The sequence below is a fragment of the Acipenser ruthenus genome, chromosome 24 (assembly GCF_902713425.1).
Source record: "Acipenser ruthenus chromosome 24, fAciRut3.2 maternal haplotype, whole genome shotgun sequence".
NCBI lineage: Eukaryota > Metazoa > Chordata > Actinopteri > Acipenseriformes > Acipenseridae > Acipenser > Acipenser ruthenus.
Genome location: NC_081212.1, coordinates 7,095,987 through 7,116,392, shown reverse-complemented (window position 1 = coordinate 7,116,392; position 20,406 = coordinate 7,095,987). Strand labels below are relative to the sequence as shown.

Genomic DNA, 20,406 nt, shown 5'->3' with positions numbered 1-20,406 from the left:
TAAATGTGGGCAAGAACTTGGTGTCCCTTTAATTTCTTTTGTTTGGGAGGGGGTATAACATGCCTTTTCAGAGTCCTGCAATAAAAATGCATCATTTACTCGAACAATAAATGCTGTGTATGTTTGTAATGTCATGATGTTCCATCTTAATATTCAAAGAGACTGTCTTTATAAAAAAGAAAAGTCTTGTCACTCCTGTGGTTTTCAGTGTAAGGTACCTGAGGTGTATTTATTAATCCACCTTGCCTAGATACATGGTTTCCATTTTAAGCTATCCATGCAATCACACTTCAGTGGCATCGCCTACAGTACCCGTTACCCATGCTGCAGATTGTTTGGTACCCCCTCTGCCCAGTTACAATTCGTCTTTGCAAAATCAGTCTGGTTCTTTGATCAGCCAAAAGTCTGTTCAAAGCTAATCTAAAGCAAACTGACCTTGGAAGATTTAACACACTTGCAGAGAGAAACTAATGATGTTTAAAAAGCAAGAAAAATACATCAATTCTCTTTACAAGTAAATGTGTCCTATTGTTATGATGCCATGTTTAAAATAAAAACGAGAAGCACGGTGGCAGTTACTCTAAAATGGAAGCGCCACACAATTCCAACATACAGGCCGGGCACTCCTGAATGGTGAAACGTGATCAAGTTTCACTAAAACTTAAGCATACACCAATGTGAGCTATACCAGACTCTTCACACAAGACGAGAGTGCGCTTTTAACCAAAAGCATACATACAATTTGTATACTGTAGAAACTGTGGAATGTAATTGCATTCTGTGTGATATAATAATAATATGATTAGAAAGTCGAGTTGCTTTTTTTTTTTTTTTTAACAAAGCTCGGCCTCGCGGTTGTTTGGTTGTTTCCACCCGGATTATTTTTTCCCAGGTTCCCGGAAGTTCACGGTCTGTTTTCTTTCTCAATGAAGATGGCGGCGCCCATGCCTGTGGGAGCGTTTCTTCTTTCGGAGGTGCAGGAGGACTCTCTGTACCGGGATGAGGGGCTCTGTGTGCTGGGCATTTTCGGGAAGAGCTCCCTGCAGCCCGGCTCGGCGAAGGAGTCACTCATCAACACGCTGGCGGACAAGCACGTCTTCCCGCTGTTCGGGGCTGAGCAGGACGAAGAGACGCCGGACGGAGGCAGTTTGATCCGGGCTTACTACAACCAGGAGAGCCGCGTCCTGTACCTCCTCCTCACCTCCGTCTGTGATAACAGGGAGCTACTGCGGGCTTGTGAGGCACTGGAGGCTGGCATCAGCCACGCCGAAGCACACGAGGTTTGGAAGGGCGCGGAGAGGCAGCAGTGCCTGCACCTGCTCTACCTGTTCTCCCTGTGCCACGTCCTGCTGCTCGTACACCCCACCTGCTCCTTCGATGTCACCTACGACCGGCTCTTCCGCGCTCTGGACGCGCTCAGACAGAAGGCTCTGCCCCTGCTGCGGGCGGCAATCAAGGATTGCCCCGTCTCCAAGGAGTGGAAGTTGAACTGCCGACCCTGCCCTCCGCGGCTGCTCTTTGTCTTCCAGCTGAACGGCGCCCTCAAAGTGAGCAGCGGCGGAGCTGGCATGGGCACAGCGAGTGCAGAGGCCCCCGGTGGAAACCCGGAGAAGCCGAAAAAGCACTCCCCACGGCGGCGGCTCCAGCACGCACTTGAGGACCAGATTTACCGCATCTTCCGCAAGAGCCGCGTTCTCACCAACCAGAGCATCAACTGCCTGTTCACAGTGCCCGCAAACCAGGCTTTTGTGTACGTGGTGCCCGGCCCTGAAGAAGACCCGGTTGGTGCCCTCCTGGGGCAACTGAGAGCCAACTGCGCCCTGCGGGAGAACGAGTCCCCCGGGCCCATGACGGGGCCGCGGCGCTACCAGCAGCTGCGCCACTCCCCCCGCCAGCCTTCCTTCAATGTGGAGAGCAGCAGCCTGACCTCCGCGGGGGGCGGCCAGCTGGTGGACTGCACCCTGAAAGAGTTCCTGTGGCAGCACGTGGAGCTGGTCCTGACCAAGAAGGGCTTCGATGACAGCGTGGGTCGCAACCCCCAGCCTTCCCACTTTGAGCTGCCCACCTACACCAAGTGGGCGCAGGTGGCCTCCCGGCTGTACCAGGTGATGCTGGCCGGGAAGGAGGAGGACTCTGCAGAGCTGGCTCTCAAGGTGCAGGGGCAGCTCAAAGTGCTGGAAGGCTTCCTGGACGCAGACGCCAAGTTCTCTGAGAGCCGCTGTCAGAAGGCTCTGCCGCTCGCCCACAGCGCGTACCAGTCCAGCCTGCCTCACAACTACACCACCACGGTGCACAAGAACCAGCTGGCCCAGACGCTGCGCGTGTACAGCCAGCACGCCCGCGGAGTCGCCTTCCAGAGGTGCGCGCTGCAGCTGCATGACGACTGCTACAAGTTCTGGAGCAACGGGCACCAGCTGTGCGAGGAGCGGAGCCTGACAGACCAGCACTGCATGCACAAGTTCCACCTGCTTCCCAAAACAGGCACGTTGGGGGCTGTGGTGCAGTCCTCCCTGATTTAAAACAAACAAAAAACAGGATAGGAAATTGATACATTTAGTATTTCACCTGTGATGTATGCATTAAATGGGTTAAAGCCGTCTATGCATAGTGGATGGATACAGTTTTATACATTTTGATATTTTAAACTCAAATCTGTGTTTGCATGCACAGGGTGGGGTGTAATGGCAGTGTGAATAGAATGCCTATTGTTTGCATTGGACTGGACAGTTTTTTTTCCAGCAGTGTAAGTGTGGATGGGTCCAGTGTTATATGTTTTGATAAACCCAGTCCGTGTTTGGGTGGATCCAGTTTAGTCACAGAGAGGCTGACTCTGCTGTCCTGTGCTCCAGTGCTGTGTTGTCTGACACCTCCTATCTTTCCGTACAGGGGAGAAGCCAGAGATGGATCGCAACCCGCCTGTACTCCACCACAACAGCAGGGGGCGCTCCACCAGCTCCTGTAACTGCGGCCGCAAGCAGGCGCCCCGCGACGACCCCTTCGACATCAAGGCAGCGAACTACGACTTCTACCAGGTCAGTGTGCTGGGCACAGGGGCGGCTGGCATTGGGGATATATAGCAGGTCATTCCTCCAAACTGGTCTGCAGGCAAAATGTTTTTTTTTTTTTTTTTTTAAGTGTTACATTTTCTGGTTTGTGTGAAAATCATTATCTTTTAATAACACTTTCTCACAAGGGAGAGCACCAGTGCTTTTTCGTTTTAAATGTAAACCATTAAAAAGCATTGATCTAGTGAGCTCATGATTGTGCTCTGCCTGTGTCCCTCAGCTGCTGGAAGAGAAGTGCTGTTCCAAACTGGAGCACACCCATTTCCCCGTGTTCCAGCCCAGCACCCCAGACCCAGCCCCTGCCCGCAACGACCCCCCAGGCCCCCCGGACACAGGGGGAGAAGCGGAGGGAGAACGGCTCAAGGACAAGGAGGAGGCTGCGGGGCACACCCCTGGGGAGAGCACCAGCCTGAGCCTGGCACTTAGCCTGGGCCAGTCCACTGACAGCCTGGGGCCCTACGGGGGAGGCGACGGGGCGGGGGGCCAGGAGAAGAGGCCCAGTCTGGTGGACAGACAGCCCTCCACAGTGGAGTACCTCCCGGGCATGCTGCACTCCGGCTGCCCTAAGGGGCTCCTGCCTACCTTCTCAAGCTGGTCTCTGGTCAAGCTGGGCCCCGCCAAAGCCTACAACTGCCACAGCGGCCTTGACCAGCCCGGCTTCCTCCCCGGCTCCGCCTTCCTGCTGCCCTGGGACATTGTGATTCGCTGCCGGGCTGAAGAGGAGGTGGGGCAAGCCGAGCCCCTTGATGCAGGCCCCTCCTCCTGGCCCGCCCCCAACAAAGCGCTGCCTGGGAAGAGGGGCGGGGCTGGGGGCCAGGCCAGAGGGCGTCGCCGAGACGACGTGGCCAGGGCTTTCGTGGGGTTTGAGTATGAAGATGGGCGTGGCCGGCGGTGCATGAGCTCGGGGCCCGACAAGGTGGTGAAGGTGCTGGGCCCTGGGGGCCCCAAGGAGCCAGCTGGGCGAGTGCTGAGCTCCGACATGCCCCTGTACATCCCCTCGCCCGCGCAGGGCCGGGGCCTCAAGCCACACTACGCACAGCTGGCTCGGCTCTACATCGTAGTGCCTGACGCACCCCTGGAGATCATCCTCACTCCACAGGTAGGGGGCGCTCTCACACCTCGCAGCAGTACCTTAGTAAATGTGTTCTAGTTTTACCTTGCTAGTAACTGAAGGTGGATTTTTTTTAATGCAGTTTTTTCACCCCAAGCTCCTAAATATTGTGTTTTTACACAAACTGATAGCGTGTGTGCCCTTCACGGAAAATAATTATTAATTACTGGTCCTTTGCAATTTCCTGCAGCATTGTGCGTGAAACTTGATGTCTGATTATATAAGCAAGGCTATTTAGTCATATAGAGACATGTATGAAATTGGTGGCAATGCATATTCTTTAAGATTTACTATGAAAAAATGCATGGCAAATATTAAATAAATAAAAAAAACATTTATTTAAATTAGATACTTGCAGACTGTGAACCAATAAAAACCCTGGATAATCTCTGTGCCCAATTCACAATGATGTACTCTAATCACAATTCCTGGATCTTTACCATCTTAATATGATTTTTGTGGAAACTAATGGTCCAGTATTGATGCCCCACTTCCCTCCACTGAAAATGAAGGCCAGTTAGATTATTCAGGCTGATGGAGGATTGGGATGGGATCAAGATCAGGGATCAGTTGCTATCGGTTTGTAGCAGCCCCGTTGAAGGCTTTGAGGGTGGTCGAACAGTATTCTTGAAAGCACCCCTTACTGGTCCCCTGTGTTTCACCGTCCTCTCTGTCTCTCCTCCTCAGGTCCAGCCAGGGCCTCCCCCCTGCCCCATCTTTCACCCCGAGCGGGCGGAGATTGTGCTGCCCCCCGACGGGCTGTGGGTGCTGCGCTTCCCCTACGCTTATGTGACGGAGCGCGGGCCCTGCTACCCGCCCAAGGAGAACCAGCCGCTGGCCAGCTACCGCGCCCTGAGAGGCATTCTGCGCGCCAGCACTGCCAACCCGGCCCCACCACCACTGCAGCAACAGTGATGCCTCCGGACACCGCAGTGACATCTCAGCACCACCAGGGGGAGCTGCTGGGAGAGAACGTACTTGAGGAAGCAAACCCAGCTGGTTCCCGAACCCTCCTCCTCCTCCCCCCGGCTGCAGTGTATCTTGCAGACTCAAGCCAGTTCACTGTTTTGATTGGCTGATCTGTGATCCCCAACCCCCCAGGGTTCCTTGCCGTAATCTCAGTGCTTTGCATGCGTGTAGTTGGTCACCTGGGTGTACCAATGATGTGGAAGATCATACCGTGCTGCACGCGTGTGCAAAGCAGTGACATTGCAGCATGGGTCTTTGGAAATTGGCAGAATGGGGAACCAGTCAAAACCCTGAACTGGCTAGGAGCTGCAGACTTCTCTGTGTAGCCTGAGGAAGCAGTCAGGAAATAAATAGACCCCCCCCACCCCCCACAAGAATTCTCAGGGGAGTCACTGGGTGGAGGTGGGGCCTGACTGAGGTAAGCAGTGTGACCTAGTGTTTAGAGCGGAGGGACTGGGTGGTAAGCAGTGTGACCTAGTGTTTAGAGCGGAAGGACTGGGTGGTAAGCAGTGTGACCTAGTGTTTAGAGCGGAAGGACTGGGTGGTAAGCAGTGTGACCTAGTGGTTAGAGCTGAGAGACCCATGCTCATTCAGTAGGGAAACATGAGAACATAAATGCATGGATTTTTTTAGTTTTTGTATTTGGTTCATGTCAAGGAATTTGTCAAATAAGAAATGTGTTCTAAAGTTTCTAGAAGTTTGCGTTGTAACATTACTTTAAGTATTAAAGACCTAACTCCTGGCACATTGATTTGTTTAATGTGTATATTTATTTATTTATTTATTTATTTATTTATGTATTCTTTGCAGGTAAAATATTTCTGGACTGTTTTTTTCTTTACCCCCCCTTCCCCATGCTGGGGCTTCTACAACCCTCGGCTCTACTAAGAAGAAATGAAAGCATTAAGGCTGTCCTGTTTTTAATGTCTTCTGTCGTTATGAAGACATCATTGTGCAAATGTATTACAAAACCCCATTGCTTCTGTTGTTTTCATTTGTTGTGCATATGAAATCAAACCACTGTGACTGAAAACTTTCAAAATAGGCAAATTAGTGATTGCCTAATTGATGACTGCAATAGGCCACACATGCAATTCATTTATTATTATTATTAGTTTATTTAGCAGACGCCTTTATCCAAGGCGACTTACAGAGACTAGGGTGTGTGAACTATGCATCAGCTGCAGAGTCACTTACAACTACGTCTCACCCGAAAGACGGAGCACAAGGAGGTTAAGTGACTTGCTCAGGGTCACACAATGAGTCAGTGGCTGAGGTGGGATTTGAACCGGGGACCTCCTGGTTACAAGCCCTTTTCTTTAACCACTGGACCACACAGCCTCGTTTACTCCATTTAAATAGTAAAAGAAAAGGAACACATAACCTAAAATGATCAAATGCATGAGACTATAAGTTGTTTAAGATGCCTAATTAAAGCACAAAGTGATCTAACATTTTCACACACGGGTACCTATTGTTTCTATATCGCTGATTGAGCGGAAATTGAAATTCTCATCCCCAGAGGTTTTCATGCACGATATAAATAGCACACTAGAATGGAAATCCGATTGGATCGGTACAGTACCGGCTGCCTTCCTGTGGGACCGGATCCTCATAACGTTATAGTGTGGACCCAATTCTGAAATCCACTCTGTCCAGAGAAGGCTGACAGTGACTGGTCTTTGCTGTGATATAAATAACACGTCAAAAACAAGTATTTTAAACAAACTTCATGCTCTTCTAAGACATTTTAATAGAATCTGAAGCACACAGTACTGCCAAAAAAAAACGTACTAAATCCCAAGCAGGGTGAATACAGCCATTACCAAACTAAACCCCTCCATAAGATAAACACTGATCTACTCTGAAAAATATAACATTCCTTCCTGTAGCTGTATTTTTTGGTGTGTAGTTTTTAGTTACATACCAATGCAGGTAGTTACCGCTAGCTAAACCGGTTTCTTTGGGTACATTGTATTTTAACAGACTGGCTGTAGTGGTGAGAAGTCCTGCATGATATTCAGACCGGTTCTGAAGTGGTAACCAGTTATTTTAGAGTCGATTCCCTCTAATTACAGTTCGCCAGTTCACGTTGAACTGACCATGACTCGGTACTGGACTACCTCGTACGGAAGCTCATTAGCGCCACACAGTACAAAATATGTACTGCGTTATTTCTCAATAAAGAGATCGTTTTGGTCATTCTCACATCCCTGTTTTTCATACTATCCGAGCTATGGGACTCGGCGGTGTGTCGTCATCTATTTACACTGCGTAGATCTGTCCTTGTTGCTGTGGTAGCCTGCACGGGACAGATAACCCTGAGCCGGCCTGAGTCAGCGAGTGAGTTAGCGCATGCGCTCTGTCCGCTTGTTTCCATTGGAGCTGCTAGCTGTGGCGAACACAGCCGGGGAGAGAGAGAGGAAGCCGGGAACAACAGCGGAGAACAGTCCGGGCAGTGAACCAAGTGAACCAGCGTTTTTACACAGCTGGGATAAGAAACATACACGCTCGGGATCAACACCAGCGCAGTATCTGCCTTGTATATACTACAAAGACCGGTCTGGTCTCTCTCCGCCGAAACTGTAGTCTGGGACGCCTGCAGCGAAGGAGGATGTGCTCGGCGATGTATGCGTTGTCCACCCTCGGCGGGTACGTGCTCACCTCGGTCGTGCTGTTCAAGTGCCCGTCGCTGTTGCATCGGAGGAAGAAGGAGACGTTCCGGAGTCGCCACATCTCCCACCGCGGCGGTGAGTGGACTGCATCGCAAGCACTGTTAATAATGCAGAACTTTGAGATTTTGTTCAGTCAGTATTAGTAGGTGCGTATATACTGTAGTTATAACTAGTGTACAGTACAAGTGAACCCACATCTTCAATTGTTGGTGCCTGTTTTGTATCAGTGCGATTTGCCCAGGTGGTAAAACCAAGCTTGGGGCAATAAGATTTTGTGGGCGAGCAGATCGAGCTGCATCCATTATTATTTATTTATTCAGTGCTGACTTGTGTTGTCACTGTCCCAGCTAAGGAATACTGCGTCTACCCCTGGCTTCTCAAAGCGGTATTAAAGTAAATTCAGGGATCTGACTTCTTCCAAGCCAAATTAATCTGAATAGTGTTCGGGAGGGAACAGGCAGCTTTCATACACAATACATTAGCACAGAAAAGATAACGTTTCATTCTTAAGTGTTTTACAGTGTATTGGAAACTCCAGAGATCACTTTTGAGGTGGGAGTACCTGCTTGATCCCATGATAAAGACTCCCAGATAAGAGCTTCACTGTGTGTGCTGTATAAGGTGTGCTCGTTAGCAGCAGGAGGAGGGGAATGACAGAGCAGCGAAGTGTGTGTGAGTGAGGGTGTAAGCTATGGACAGTAGTTCAGGGTCAGTGTTGATTATACAGACAGGAATGCCCTGCACGCTGTGAAGTTTGTGCGTGTTGGTTAAAGGTTGCACTGCACCGTCTCACCAAAGTAAATGTCAGCCTGTGTGATGAATTACAAATGAAAAGCATACAGATAGTATTTTATCACGAGGGTATGATGAGTCACAGCTTCTGAGTGGCTCTGAAGGTGCTCAGGGTCCATGTTGTCTTTACATTGTATGCCTCCATCTTCATGCTGTGTTGTTGCTGTTTCAACGCGGTGTATTTGAAGGGTGTACTATTCACCCCCAAACGTGTGTGTTTTATTTATCAAGTTCAATATCGCCCAATTGGTTTTTTTAGTTAAAGTTAGGTACTTTTAATAGCTTTACTGCTTTTTTCTTTTTTTTTTTTTTTTTTACATAAATCAATAACTGCAGTTTTTTTGGTATCTCCAGTGTCTACAAATCCCATCAACCCCCATGGCCTTGTTGTGAGGTCTGAAGTTTTCTGCAGTATAGCGTGGTAAACATTACTTCTGGACTGCACTGTAGTAAACAACAGGCAACCATGGAAAATAAAAAAGCACCTTGGTTCTAACCACTATGCCAGCCTGCTTGACTCCCAGTCCCTCAGCTCTAACCACTATGCCAGCCTGCTTGACTCCCAGTCCCTCAGCTCTAACCACTATGCCAGCCTGCTTGACTCCCAGTCCCTCAGCTCTAACCACTATGCCAGTGTGCTTGACTCCCAGTCCCTCATCTCTAACCACTATGCCAGCCTGCTTGACTCCCAGTCCCTCAGCTCTAACCACTATGCCAGCCTGCTTGACTCCCAGTCCCTCAGCTCTAACCACTATGCCAGCCTGCTTGACTCCCAGTCCCTCAGCTCTAACCACTATGCCAGCCTGCTTGACTCCCAGTCCCTCAGCTCTAACCACTATGCCAGCCTGCTTGACTCCCAGCCCCTACCCATTTATAGACTCAGTGTTATTGCTAGTGTGACCTGAGCCTCACATTTCAACATCCTGCCCCCTATCAGTTACAGCTCTTTCTCCAGTTTATTCTGTCCAGTGGGTGTCACTTGCACTCTCGTATAATTGAAAGCTGGGAGGGGTCGACCTTTACTGAGCTGAGCCTCATCCTGAAAGGCAGGGCAGGAGCTGCTGCTGTACCAGGCTGTCAGAGTTTGCATTGCTTTTGCAAAACTACAAAGTCAAGTGTACACACTTCCCTGTTCCCTTACGTTGCTCACTAACTGGGGCTTATCGTCTTATGTCTCCACCTCCAGCTACTGCTATTGCTGGTACACATTATCAGCAATGCAGCAGCACATTTGATATGAGGATCACATTTTGTAAACAATAACACTTGTTTTGCAAGTACCATTATTTTAACTGTGTAATTAAATTTCAGCCACAACAGTGACAACAGTTAAAGATTCTCATCCCCATACCTGGTGTTTCCACTGAAGCTGCCCTTACCAAATTACCTTCAGTGGCAATGCACTGCTTCTGTACCAGTCAAAAGGGCAATAGAAGCTACAATGACTTGAACCCTGGCTAACCTAGCATCAGGGTAATTCAATTTTCATAATTTGCTGTACCAATGACATGAAGACAGAGTACACACAACTGGACCACAGCTGTGCAATATCTAGTAAGCTAATGGTTCAACTAGGGTCTCTGTGCTACATTTTTACCACTAGTCAGTGGTACAGAGTGTCTGACGGCGGTTTTGTCATCTGTCTGCAGGTGCTGGAGAGAACTTGGAGAACACAATGGCTGCCTTCAAACAGTGAGTAGAAACACAGCTGGAGGACAGGAGAGTGTGTGGGCATGTGGGCGTGCGGGAGGGTGTGCAGGAGAGTGCATGGGTGAGCTCATTACAGGACACCCTGCCCGTGCACACCTACAAACAGGTGACGTCACTTTGAGGACGCCTCTTTTCAAAGGTTCTAAGAAACTTAAGTTCGGCAGACAAACGTTTCAGCTTGTTCATTTTCTTTTGAACTAACCTGAGCCTGGGTCTCTCGGGCTGCTGAACTCCAGTAACACCCTGTTTTGGAAGAGTTGCTTAACCCAGCAGACAGCTGTGTGGCGAGCACAGTTATTCAAATGTAGGGCACAGAAGGGGGCTGTGATGCCCGAGGTGGCAGCGCTCCAAGGGCTTTGCAGTGCAGATCACTTACATAGGAAAAGCGAAAGCAGCCTGCTTTGGTTTATGGGTCGTTGGTAACTGAGAAGGCTGTTGTCTCCAGCGACAAGATGCAGGCTCATTGCTTGTGTCAGTGCTGACAGTGTGCTCTCTAGACATTAGCCGGCATGGTAGAAACGGATTTTAAATTGAGCTTGATTCAAAATGACGCTGGTAGTGCTTATGAAGAAGGCTTGCAAATGAAACAGGGCTGTTTAATTACATAATGGATTGTATTCAAGTTGTCTAAGCAGAAGTGGATCAAGGGGACATATTAAAATGTTCAGTAGCTGGGTTTATCTTATTGAAAAGTGTCCGCTTTGTCCAATGCCACTGGTGATGCAACTTCTGTCTGTTTGATCAGTTTCCTACACAGTTTTTTTTTTTTTATTATTATAATGTGTTATTAAGCGTTTTGCTGTTATTTATGAAAACAAACAGTTGAGAAATGAAAACGTGAAGTGCTTACTATAGCTGACAAAGCGTTTCTACAGTACGCTCCTGCTCTGGTCAGAGCTTGCACTGTCCGTGACTCAGTATTAACCTGTCTGCCCACATGCTTGGTCCCTGCAGTGCCCCTCGGGATCCCAAGAGCCTGATCTCATCAGACCTCAGACCAAGGTTGGGCCCGGTCAGTACCTACATGGGGGTCCTCTAAGAAAAATCAGGTCCTGCAGAAAGGGTTGTTGGTGGCGCAATAGGGGTACCCCTCTTCTGTCTGAGCCCGAGCTCAAGCAATGCCCCTTCAGATGAGACATTACACCAAGGAGGAGCATGGATGCTTAACCCTGATGTTATCAATAAATTCCCATATATGTCAGGTCTGGCTTGGATCCATTCAGTGACCCACACCACCTCTGACTAGTTCTCACTTCCCTAGGTGCAGGACAATCTAGAGGTCAGGTCACATTGCAACACAGTGGATCTCTACTGCTTAAATATCTTTAAAGTAAAAAAAAAAAAAAAAAAAGGGTTCAAGCTGTTTTATAGTGAGCCAAGACTGTCTGAGCCACCAGTCCAGCTCATCAGCAAGGCCAGTTTGATTCTTATTAATAAAAAGAAGTTTCCTTAAAGATATTTATAAAGACTTCTCGCCTAAATATGTGTCTACGGTTCATACTTCATTTCTTCGTAGTGTTTCTATCTGTCTTGTTGGTTGTTGAAAGTTCTGAACGATATACTTGCTGGCAGGGCTATGGTGGAGGTGTATCACATTTTTTACAGTAGATGAACCTGTCATTAGTTTGTCTATCAGTATCAGAATAAAGGCTATGTTTAGACACCTGTCGCCAGCATTTTGAGTTTTGGATGTGCTAGAAATGATTCTGGCTGTGGGAAGTTATTTAACATACTGTCCATGTAAATAAAACCAGTGGAGGAGACCCTTAGGGAGACAGGCGTGAGAGTGTGTTGTTGATACCCATATGCTTTCATTCCCAGACAGTGCTATTGTATCACGGCCGCTGTGCAGTTCTGAAATCCATTTCCATTGTAGACAATGCTGTGGGTTTCTTCAGGGTAATACACTGTGATTATAATACCACCCCAGCTTTCCGGTCAGGGTGCACAAAGCTTTGAGGCGGGGGCATTATGCAGCTGGCTGTCTTGTGGTTTTGTTTTTGAACAGAGCGAACCTGCTCGGGTGTCAGCTCCCCTTCACAAGCTGCTCCTGTGCATGGCGTCTCCTAGCAACACGCTGGGCACCCCACACAATGCCAGCCCCTGTTCTGAGGGCTTACAAGGGGCTGCTGCTTCACAAGCCACCATGTTCCCTTTCAGAGGGGGGAAGGGGCTCACTAGCACGCCATTAAGAGACTGGCTTTTGAGAATAGAGGCATGCAATATTCCAGCAACGTTTGCAGCATTGCTTGGCTGGTGTGATAGATTGTGGTGTGATTGAAAAGGGTGATGGGTGAGAAAGACCTTAAAATCCTTCACCACTTCCTTATTTGTCCATGTTTTTTATATGGTCACATGGCTGCATTGACCACCAGAGACTCATCACGCACCCAGAGCCAATTCATACTTTGTTTTTATTGTCCTATTTTATTATTTAACCCTAAAGACAGCCATAGGAAAGATTTTTTTTTTTTAAATCATTATTGTAGTGACTCACAGATGTAAAAAGTGACAGGAAAGTCTCTGCAGTGCAAGTCCAGCACGGACAGCCCCATGAGGATGCTGCCTTGCTAACACCTTGTGTCCTGTTGTCAGCGCGGTGGAGCTGGGCACAGACATGCTGGAGCTGGACTGTCACATGACCAAGGACGGGGAGGTGGTCGTGTCACATGACAAGAACCTGAAGAGGTCGACGGGGGTCAGCGCTAACATCTCGGAGCTGACCTACGCTGTGAGTCAACACTGTTTTGATTTATCCACTGGCTGTGCCTTTATTTGTGTTATTCAAGTGAGTGACTGGACAGTATATAAGTCCTAGAGCAGTAAGCAGGTAGAAGAGTTTGAAAGAGGCATGATGGGCTGTTGCATAACATTTACCTTGGTGTGTTTCTACTCTAATTAAGTAATGACGTTGCATGTACAGTACCTCCCAAATGAGGAAAGACTGGTAGATTGAGGAGATCAGAGTCAGTCTACAACAGCCAAACTCCATTTGCCATTTGCCATACAGTACACCCCTAAGCACATTACTGGTATGGACATTTGTAGTTTTTATTTGCCTTTACCATGTTTAACAATTCCTTTTGTCCCCGTTTCCAGGAGCTGCCGCCATACCTGTGCAAGCTGGACGTCTCTTTCCAGAGAGGTGCGCATTGCCAAAGCCAGCATGATCTTCGGCTGGACATTACAGCAAGACAGGCAGTGTCCCTTCTCATCTGTCCAGCCCTACCCTGCTACCCATAAAGACTTGAACCAGTTGAATTAGGATGTCTGTGGTTTGGTTAGAACACAAAGTAAACTCTAAAACCAGCACTGTGACACAGCTAGGACAGCTCCTGCTCTCCTGCTCCAAATCTCAGTCATGGTTAACTTGATTAAACTTGCTATGGGCATTACTTATGTTTCTTAGGATAGATGTTGTCGGGGTACAACGCATCTATGGCAAGGTTCTCACAGTTCTTTACTCCAGATCGTCATTAGCACAATTATTAGTTTTGAGACTCCAGCCCCTGGTGTTGTGTGCTGTTGTAACAGCGCTGTCCTTGTTTGCTCAGAGTGCAGCTGTGAGGGAGGGGATGACAAGCGCATCCCTCTGCTGAGGGAGGTGTTCGATGCCTTCCCAAACACCCCAGTCAACGTCGACATCAAGGTCAACAATGACACGCTCATCAGGAAGGTACGTGCTGTATTGCTCTCACAAAATACATTTCTGCTCAGTGAGGCTGTATGAGCTGCAGCTCTCCAAGGTGTGCTGTGAGCGCTCAGTGGAGTCGAGACTGGTGTCTGTCTGTGATCTTGGTGGCAAGTTGTAGAGCTGTAAACCTCCTCGCTGTTTTCAATGCAGGTGTCAAAACTGGTGACCAAGTACAACCGGGAACACCTGACCGTGTGGGGCAACTCCAGCAGCCAGATAGTGGAGAAGTGCTACAAGGAGGTGAGATACAGACACACAGACACAAATAGACACACACACACACGCTGATATTAAACGAGACCCTGTACTTTTCCAGAATATTACATTTCTTGCCTGTTTAATACCCTATTACATGTGTACTGAATAAACTCAAATTATTTACCATGCATACTAAAAATTCCAGAACAAAAACAACCTTTTTCAACCAGTTCTAAAAGCTGTATTTCTAAAATGTAATCTGTCACATGGAAAATCACAGTTTCAGAAAGAAAAGAAAAAAAAGCTACACACCCCTGCTAGTAATTATTAGAATTTAAAAAGGACATTTTTGCTGGAATAGCTAGTAAGCATTTTAAATGGTGTTCTAAGGGGAAGCAACTGCAGAATGGTAGAGAATGCACAATAAAGTATCACACAGGTACGAGATTAAATCGTCTGAAAACGCAGATGGGAAAAAGTAAAATCCCTTTAATGGTGACAAAAGGATTCAACTCTTTCCATCCTTAATGGAAAACTAACCTGAAGCAACACAGGACATGCTTCGACACTCAAACCTGTTGAAATTGAGCACTGCTGTTTAGCTGGCATGCAAATGGGGATTTGCAGATCCGGGGCTGAACCCACACAGCAGATTAGCACTCAGACAATGTGGCATTGTGCTGCCCTGTGACTGCCAAGGTCAGGGGTAACTTCTTAAACCCTGTGGAATTAGCTCTCTCTAACGGGCTACATGTATAAACAAGGTGCTCAGTTTATTATTATTATTATTAATATTTTATTGATCAGGTTTAACTGAAATCCTCTTCAGTTTTGCCTGTGACTTCCTTTGCCTGCCTCTCACCTCTGCCCCGCCTCTTGTCCGTACCAGAACCCCCGAATTCCACTGCTGTTCAGCCTGCAGAGGGTGCTGTTTCTGGTGGGGCTGTTCTACACCGGTCTGCTGCCTTTCGTGCCCCTGCGAGAGCAGTTCCTGGAAATCCCCATGCCTTCCATCATCACCAAGTGAGTACCGGGCACTGCGCTGCCCCGCACACCAGTGTGGGCTTGTGGGGGTCCTGAGAACGCTCAGTAAAATGTGCTCCCCTGAGTGACTCTCAAAAACAATATCTAGAGAAACATTTGTAAATGTTGTTAATGCACTTTATAACTCTACTCCTTTATAATTCTTAGCATTTTACATCATCGATCAAGCGACTATGAAGTGCAAAAACAAAAAAATCAAACTAAGTGAAATGCCTCTGATTTTGTAAGTTTACTGGCTGCGTTTTTCCTTTCTGGAAACTATTTGGAGAGGGGCTTCCGAGTGGCGCATCCGGTAAAGGCGCTCCGCGTGGAGTGCAGGATGCACCCCATAGCCTGGATGTTGGCGGTTCGAGTCCAGATACAGTTGCCAGGGGGCAGCGTACAATTGGCAGAGCGTCGGCCAGGGTGTCCTCAGCTCACCGCGCACCAGCGAACCCCTGTAGTCTGGCCGGGCACCTGCGGGCTTGCCTGTAAGCTGCCCAGAGCTGCGTTGTCCTCCAACGCTGTAACTATTTGGAGTAAAAAGCTTCTTGTATGTCGGGTACAATAATAGATCGAGCACCAACCAGTGATCGTGCTGTGCTTAATTAAAGGGCAGCAGTGTGGAGTAGTGGTTAGGGCTCTGGACTCTTGACCGGAGGGTTGTGGGTTCAATTCCCAGTGGGGGACACTGCTGTTGTACCCTTGAGCAAGGTACTTTACCTAGATTGCTCCAGTAAAAACCCAACTGTATAAATGGGTAATTGTATGTAAAAATAATGTGTTATCTGTATAATGTGAAATAATGTATAATGTGATATCTTGTAACAATTGTAAGTCGCCCTGGATAAGGGCGTCTGCTAAGAAATAAATAATAATAATAATAATAATAAAGGTATTAGTCTGATATCAGTGTAACTTCCGCACTGCTTTCATACAGTAGGCTTGTTTAAAGTGATGCTTTGGCTCAATCTGTTTAAGGCTTAAAGACCCTCAGACGATGACAAGGCGTCAGCGATTGATGGCGTGGCTGGCAGACACGTAAGTACCTGTTCCCTCAGCTCAGCCTGCCCACAGCTCGGGCTCAATACACTGCACAGAGATACTTCACCACTGCGACAGTAAAGCATAAGAACACTAAACACAGTCCATTAACTCTCCCCAGAAAAGAAATCCATCCCATCCACTATTCAGTTGCCATGTAAGAATGTAAATGCTGAAACTTATTTAGTGTCCGTCTGTCCTGTTGTGTGCCGGCTGTGCTCATGCTCTGAGAGGTTGTCTTTCTCTGCAGGCTGCTCATGAGGAAATCCTTGTTCAATCACCTGCAAGCGCGAGGGATCCAGGTAAGGAGGTGTTCTTGTACTGCCATGTGTATCATTTCACAGTCCGTGTCCGAGTGAGGATATAGGAGAGGACAGAAGAGCAGCCTTAGAAAAGAAATGCTGTGTTTTAAATCTGTATTATATCATTGAACTGTAATTTGATGTTCTGTAACTCTGTTTTCTAATTTAAAAAAAATGAATGAACAACAAAGAAAAGCAATCCTATATTACATCAGAGACAGTGTTGGATAGCTGCCCTGTATTCAATTCACAGATTTTACAAAACCTAGAGAGAGTTTTTATGCTCTTTAATTTTTTGTACCCAAAATCAAGCATTTGAAAAATACCGATCAGTGCTGCACAAACCGCTTATTCGATTGTTCAGATTGATCTCTCCACAGGTGAGGGTCATTGGTGTTGATCTAATTTACCATCCCAGATGGATTGGTGATTTTTGTTCTCTCGTTTCACTCGGAATGCCCGATCAATATTAATAACCCTCACCTGTGGAGAGATCAATCTGAATAACTGGTCAGTCCTTGAGTGCTTCAGGTAGATACGTGATGCTGGGCGTCTGTCTGTCTCTCCAGGTTTATGTCTGGGTGCTGAACGATGAAGAGGACTTCAAGCGTGCGTTCGATCTGGGGGCGACAGGTGTGATGACAGACTACCCCACCAAGCTGAAGGAGTTCATGGAAAGAAACTGCAGCAGTTAGAGCAGCGAACCCCCTCCCCCTGCCTCACACGCTCATCTTTCTCTCCCCAGTGACACAGAAGCAGCAGCAATGGTTCTGCCCCCCAGGCACGTTAGAGGATATTGTGATGTGTCTTATTACCTCATTTTAGTCAGTTAAGGTGTAAATATTTTCAATAATGTTTTAATGCTGTTTTTTATTTTTATTTTGACCTTGTCCTTTTTGACAGCCTGTAAAACACCGTCAGATGCGTACATGTTAGACTAAAAGGGTAAAAGGTTGTAGTTGGAATGGATCACTAGATGACACTTAGTTTGCAAATTTCTATCAGCCCATTTCTGTTCACCTAACAGTATTCTACTGTAGCTGTACAGCTGGCGGTAAGCCTTATTCAGTGGTGCTGTGAAACAGAAATAGCAATTGATTTTTCTCTTTCCAAGTCACAGCAGCACTGTATTTTCTGGAAAGAGGAAATCGAAGACCAGGCAGTCAGTCAGGAGTCTGCAGACAGCAGTGGATTTAGCTTGGTAGAGCCACTCTACTAAATGATTACAAACACAGAGAAGGTTGTTTCCACTGAAGGTGCTGTTTCATTTTGTTTCATTCCCTGTGCGTTGCAGCCTGTGGGCCAGGTCTCAGGAGAACTGTACGTTAATTCTGTCTATGTCTGTCCTCTTGGCATTGCAGCATTGTGAATGGTTTGATAAGCAAGGATCAGGTGAAACCCAGTTATCCTGCACAACACAGTAGGTGTGATGGTAGCGCTCCGTTCCCTCCATTCCCAGGTAATGTGACCCCACCAGACGAAGCGTATACAATAGTGCAGAACAGAGCAGGAGCGTCCTAGTCCCTGGAACACAGGAACTAAACTGAGCATTGCCAGGGCAGGGTTCATAGGCTTTGCCTGAGTCAAAGTGGAAATAAATTCTGGGAAGCTAATCAACAGCATAACAGAGACCCTTGTGACTGGGTTGATATGCTAAAGAGAAGTACAGAAATGTTTTTGTAAGCTGTTAAAACAGCCTTAGTGTGTTGATGTGTGCAGGGTACAAGGACATGACTGAACCCAGTCAAGCAGAGGCATGGTTTCGCTTCAGTGAATAGCTGATTGTGCTGCGCTGTTAACACTTGTATCCTCTGTCCTAGAGCCCGGATATTGGGTCTGAAGTCGCTTCCCCTTTAAATTATTATTGTGTTGTCTTATGTTTAACCCTTTAGCACTTGGTACATTTTTTTAATGTCTGTTTACAGTTTAATATGCTTTAAGGACCCTCTCTGCTATTCAGATTGAACAATAGAAGGTTATTACATTATAGAATTCTCCTGGAACCAAGAAATAAAATATCCTAGCAACAGCAGTGCAATAAAACATCCATGCCATTTTAATGCTTGACTTCACTGCTGCTATTCCAACAGCAGGTGGCAGCACCAGCTAATGCAAGCCACAATGAAACATGATCACTGCAGGCATTGTCTGAGTGGTCTTCAAGGTAAAACGCAGAGAGGTAAAGAATTGTAAATGCATAATCTAACTGTGGGAAAAGCAAAGGGTTACAGAGGAGTTTTCTATGGGTATCCACACAGTCGCTGATCAGAGTGGGCTCTACAGACAGGTTGTATTCAGTGCACTTTACATTGTCAGACTGCTTTTCCTGAAGCACGTCCCGAGTGTAAGTGAAGCAGGGTGTGTTCAGGGCAGTAATAGCTGTGTTATTCCTCTGAGTCGCGTCTCCAGCTGACCCTGTGTTAGAATAGAAAGTGCTGCAGAGAGGGCTTGCTGTTGCTCAGATAGAAGAGAGCCGGGGTACCCCCAGGGAAACGCTGCACTGGCAGTGCTGACTGTACCTGTGGATGTTTTAAAGTAAAACTTTAAAGATGAGTAGGGTTGGTTTTGGTAGTACAGATTGATACATGCTGTCTTTTTATAAAGGTGGAATTGTGAAGATGAGTAGTTTTGAATGTTGCTGGGGTTCTTGGTAAATAGAGTTAGTTTATAACGCAGGATTGTTTTATTTCGGTCTCGTATGTATTTTTGTTGTTAGTAACATGGTTGGGAATTTGTTTTTTAAAAGAGTTAAGATCTAATCTCCACCCGAGAGGTAGCTCTGGGGTTTAGGGTTACCCCTGTATCCCACTCAAGACCAACCCCTTTTAAACGTGTGTCCCAATTAAAAAAATACTTAAGTAATCAGTTATGTAATGGGTAATTAATCCAAGCATTTGTAATTGTTTTAAACTATTGTTTGCTTGTTTAGCTACAGCCTGCAGGAAAGTGTTCACTCTTTAAATAACTTTGATACTTGCCTGTGTTCTAGGAGATCTCTGTCACGTTTGATTTCCAGGTACCATACAAGAAGTATTGACCATTCAACATCCTTACATGCTTTCAAATGCTAAAATGCCATCTGAGCTACAAGAATGTGTGTGTGTGTGTGTGTGTGTGTGTGTGTGTGTGTGTGTGTGTGTGTGTGTGTGTGTGTGTGTGTGTGTGTGTGTGTGTGTATATATATATATATATATATATATATATATATATATATATATATACATATACATTACACACCACAAGGGCAACATAATTAACTGAATTTCCTAGAAATACATCCATGCATACATACAGAAATAAATGCCAATTGTTTTCTAACCGTTTTGTATATGTAGAATTGATATTAAATAATGCCTAGAGTGTCACCTTGTATCAAAGTTGTAAGTAATTGATTCTAGGGTTGTGTGATGTGACATGCAAGGGGCCTGTGTTTCTAGCAGTCCGTTTGTGGAGGTGTGAACTTGGCAGTGTTTTTGTACGTGACTAGCTGTGCAAAGCAGAGCCAGGTTCTTTCAGGCATTCAGCTCGAGGAACGCAGAAGAACGTGTCCAGTTTCTGATTCTCTGTCTTACGGGTTGTCTATTTCAAACTCACCAGAATGTGCTATCAGAAAGCAGCTGTGGGACAGTGGGATTGCTAGAGACTTCATTGGGCAACGCTGTTGAGTAACAGAGTAACTTGAGTGTAGACACAGCTGGTCTTTCTCACTGTTAAACCGGGGCTAAGCAACTTTATTGGGCAACTAGTTGTTTTTAACCACACTGGCTACACATGTGACACCTTATTTCACAAGTACTAGAGACACCCTAGAAGACAGACAGTC

General features: G+C 46.8%; 2 protein-coding genes across 3 annotated transcripts; both read left to right on the top strand.

The window, feature by feature from the left end:
* The first annotated feature begins 919 nt into the window (after positions 1 to 919).
* On the top strand, positions 920 to 6,886 carry LOC117430277 (nonsense-mediated mRNA decay factor SMG8-like). 2 transcript variants are annotated; one of them, XR_004548546.3, is made up of 5 exons: positions 920 to 2,481; positions 2,887 to 3,032; positions 3,286 to 4,164; positions 4,864 to 5,563; positions 5,956 to 6,886. XR_004548546.3 is itself a non-coding variant. In XM_034050150.3 (4 exons), the coding sequence occupies exons 1-4, from the start codon at positions 927 to 929 to the stop codon at positions 5,089 to 5,091; spliced, it is 2,808 nt and encodes a 935-aa protein (XP_033906041.3). In that variant the 5' UTR covers positions 920 to 926; the 3' UTR covers positions 5,092 to 5,896. The 2 variants fall into 2 exon arrangements, 1 of the variants encoding a protein (XP_033906041.3); XM_034050150.3 differs by lacking the exon at positions 5,956 to 6,886 and having other exon boundaries at positions 4,864 to 5,896.
* Positions 6,887 to 7,358: 472 nt separating this feature from the next.
* On the top strand, positions 7,359 to 19,414 carry LOC131700521 (lysophospholipase D GDPD1-like). The gene is made up of 10 exons (XM_058998275.1): positions 7,359 to 7,895; positions 10,262 to 10,304; positions 12,918 to 13,053; positions 13,422 to 13,467; positions 13,877 to 13,998; positions 14,167 to 14,256; positions 15,104 to 15,237; positions 16,219 to 16,278; positions 16,532 to 16,583; positions 17,153 to 19,414. The coding sequence occupies exons 1-10, from the start codon at positions 7,760 to 7,762 to the stop codon at positions 17,276 to 17,278; spliced, it is 945 nt and encodes a 314-aa protein (XP_058854258.1). The 5' UTR covers positions 7,359 to 7,759; the 3' UTR covers positions 17,279 to 19,414.
* The last annotated feature ends 992 nt before the right edge of the window (positions 19,415 to 20,406 follow it).

Excerpts from the sequence above, each read along its gene's own strand:
- LOC131700521 (XM_058998275.1), top strand. The coding sequence starts at position 7,760 with ATGTGCTCGGCGATGTATGCGTTGTCCACCCTCGGCGGGTACGTGCTC. Across the intron at positions 7,896-10,261 it reads CCACATCTCCCACCGCGGCG|GTGCTGGAGAGAACTTGGAG; the intron begins GTGAGTGGACTG and ends ATCTGTCTGCAG. Across the intron at positions 10,305-12,917 it reads ACAATGGCTGCCTTCAAACA|CGCGGTGGAGCTGGGCACAG; the intron begins GTGAGTAGAAAC and ends TCCTGTTGTCAG.
- LOC117430277 (XM_034050150.3), top strand. The coding sequence starts at position 927 with ATGAAGATGGCGGCGCCCATGCCTGTGGGAGCGTTTCTTCTTTCGGAG. Across the intron at positions 2,482-2,886 it reads CCACCTGCTTCCCAAAACAG|GGGAGAAGCCAGAGATGGAT; the intron begins GCACGTTGGGGG and ends CTTTCCGTACAG. Across the intron at positions 3,033-3,285 it reads CGAACTACGACTTCTACCAG|CTGCTGGAAGAGAAGTGCTG; the intron begins GTCAGTGTGCTG and ends TGTGTCCCTCAG.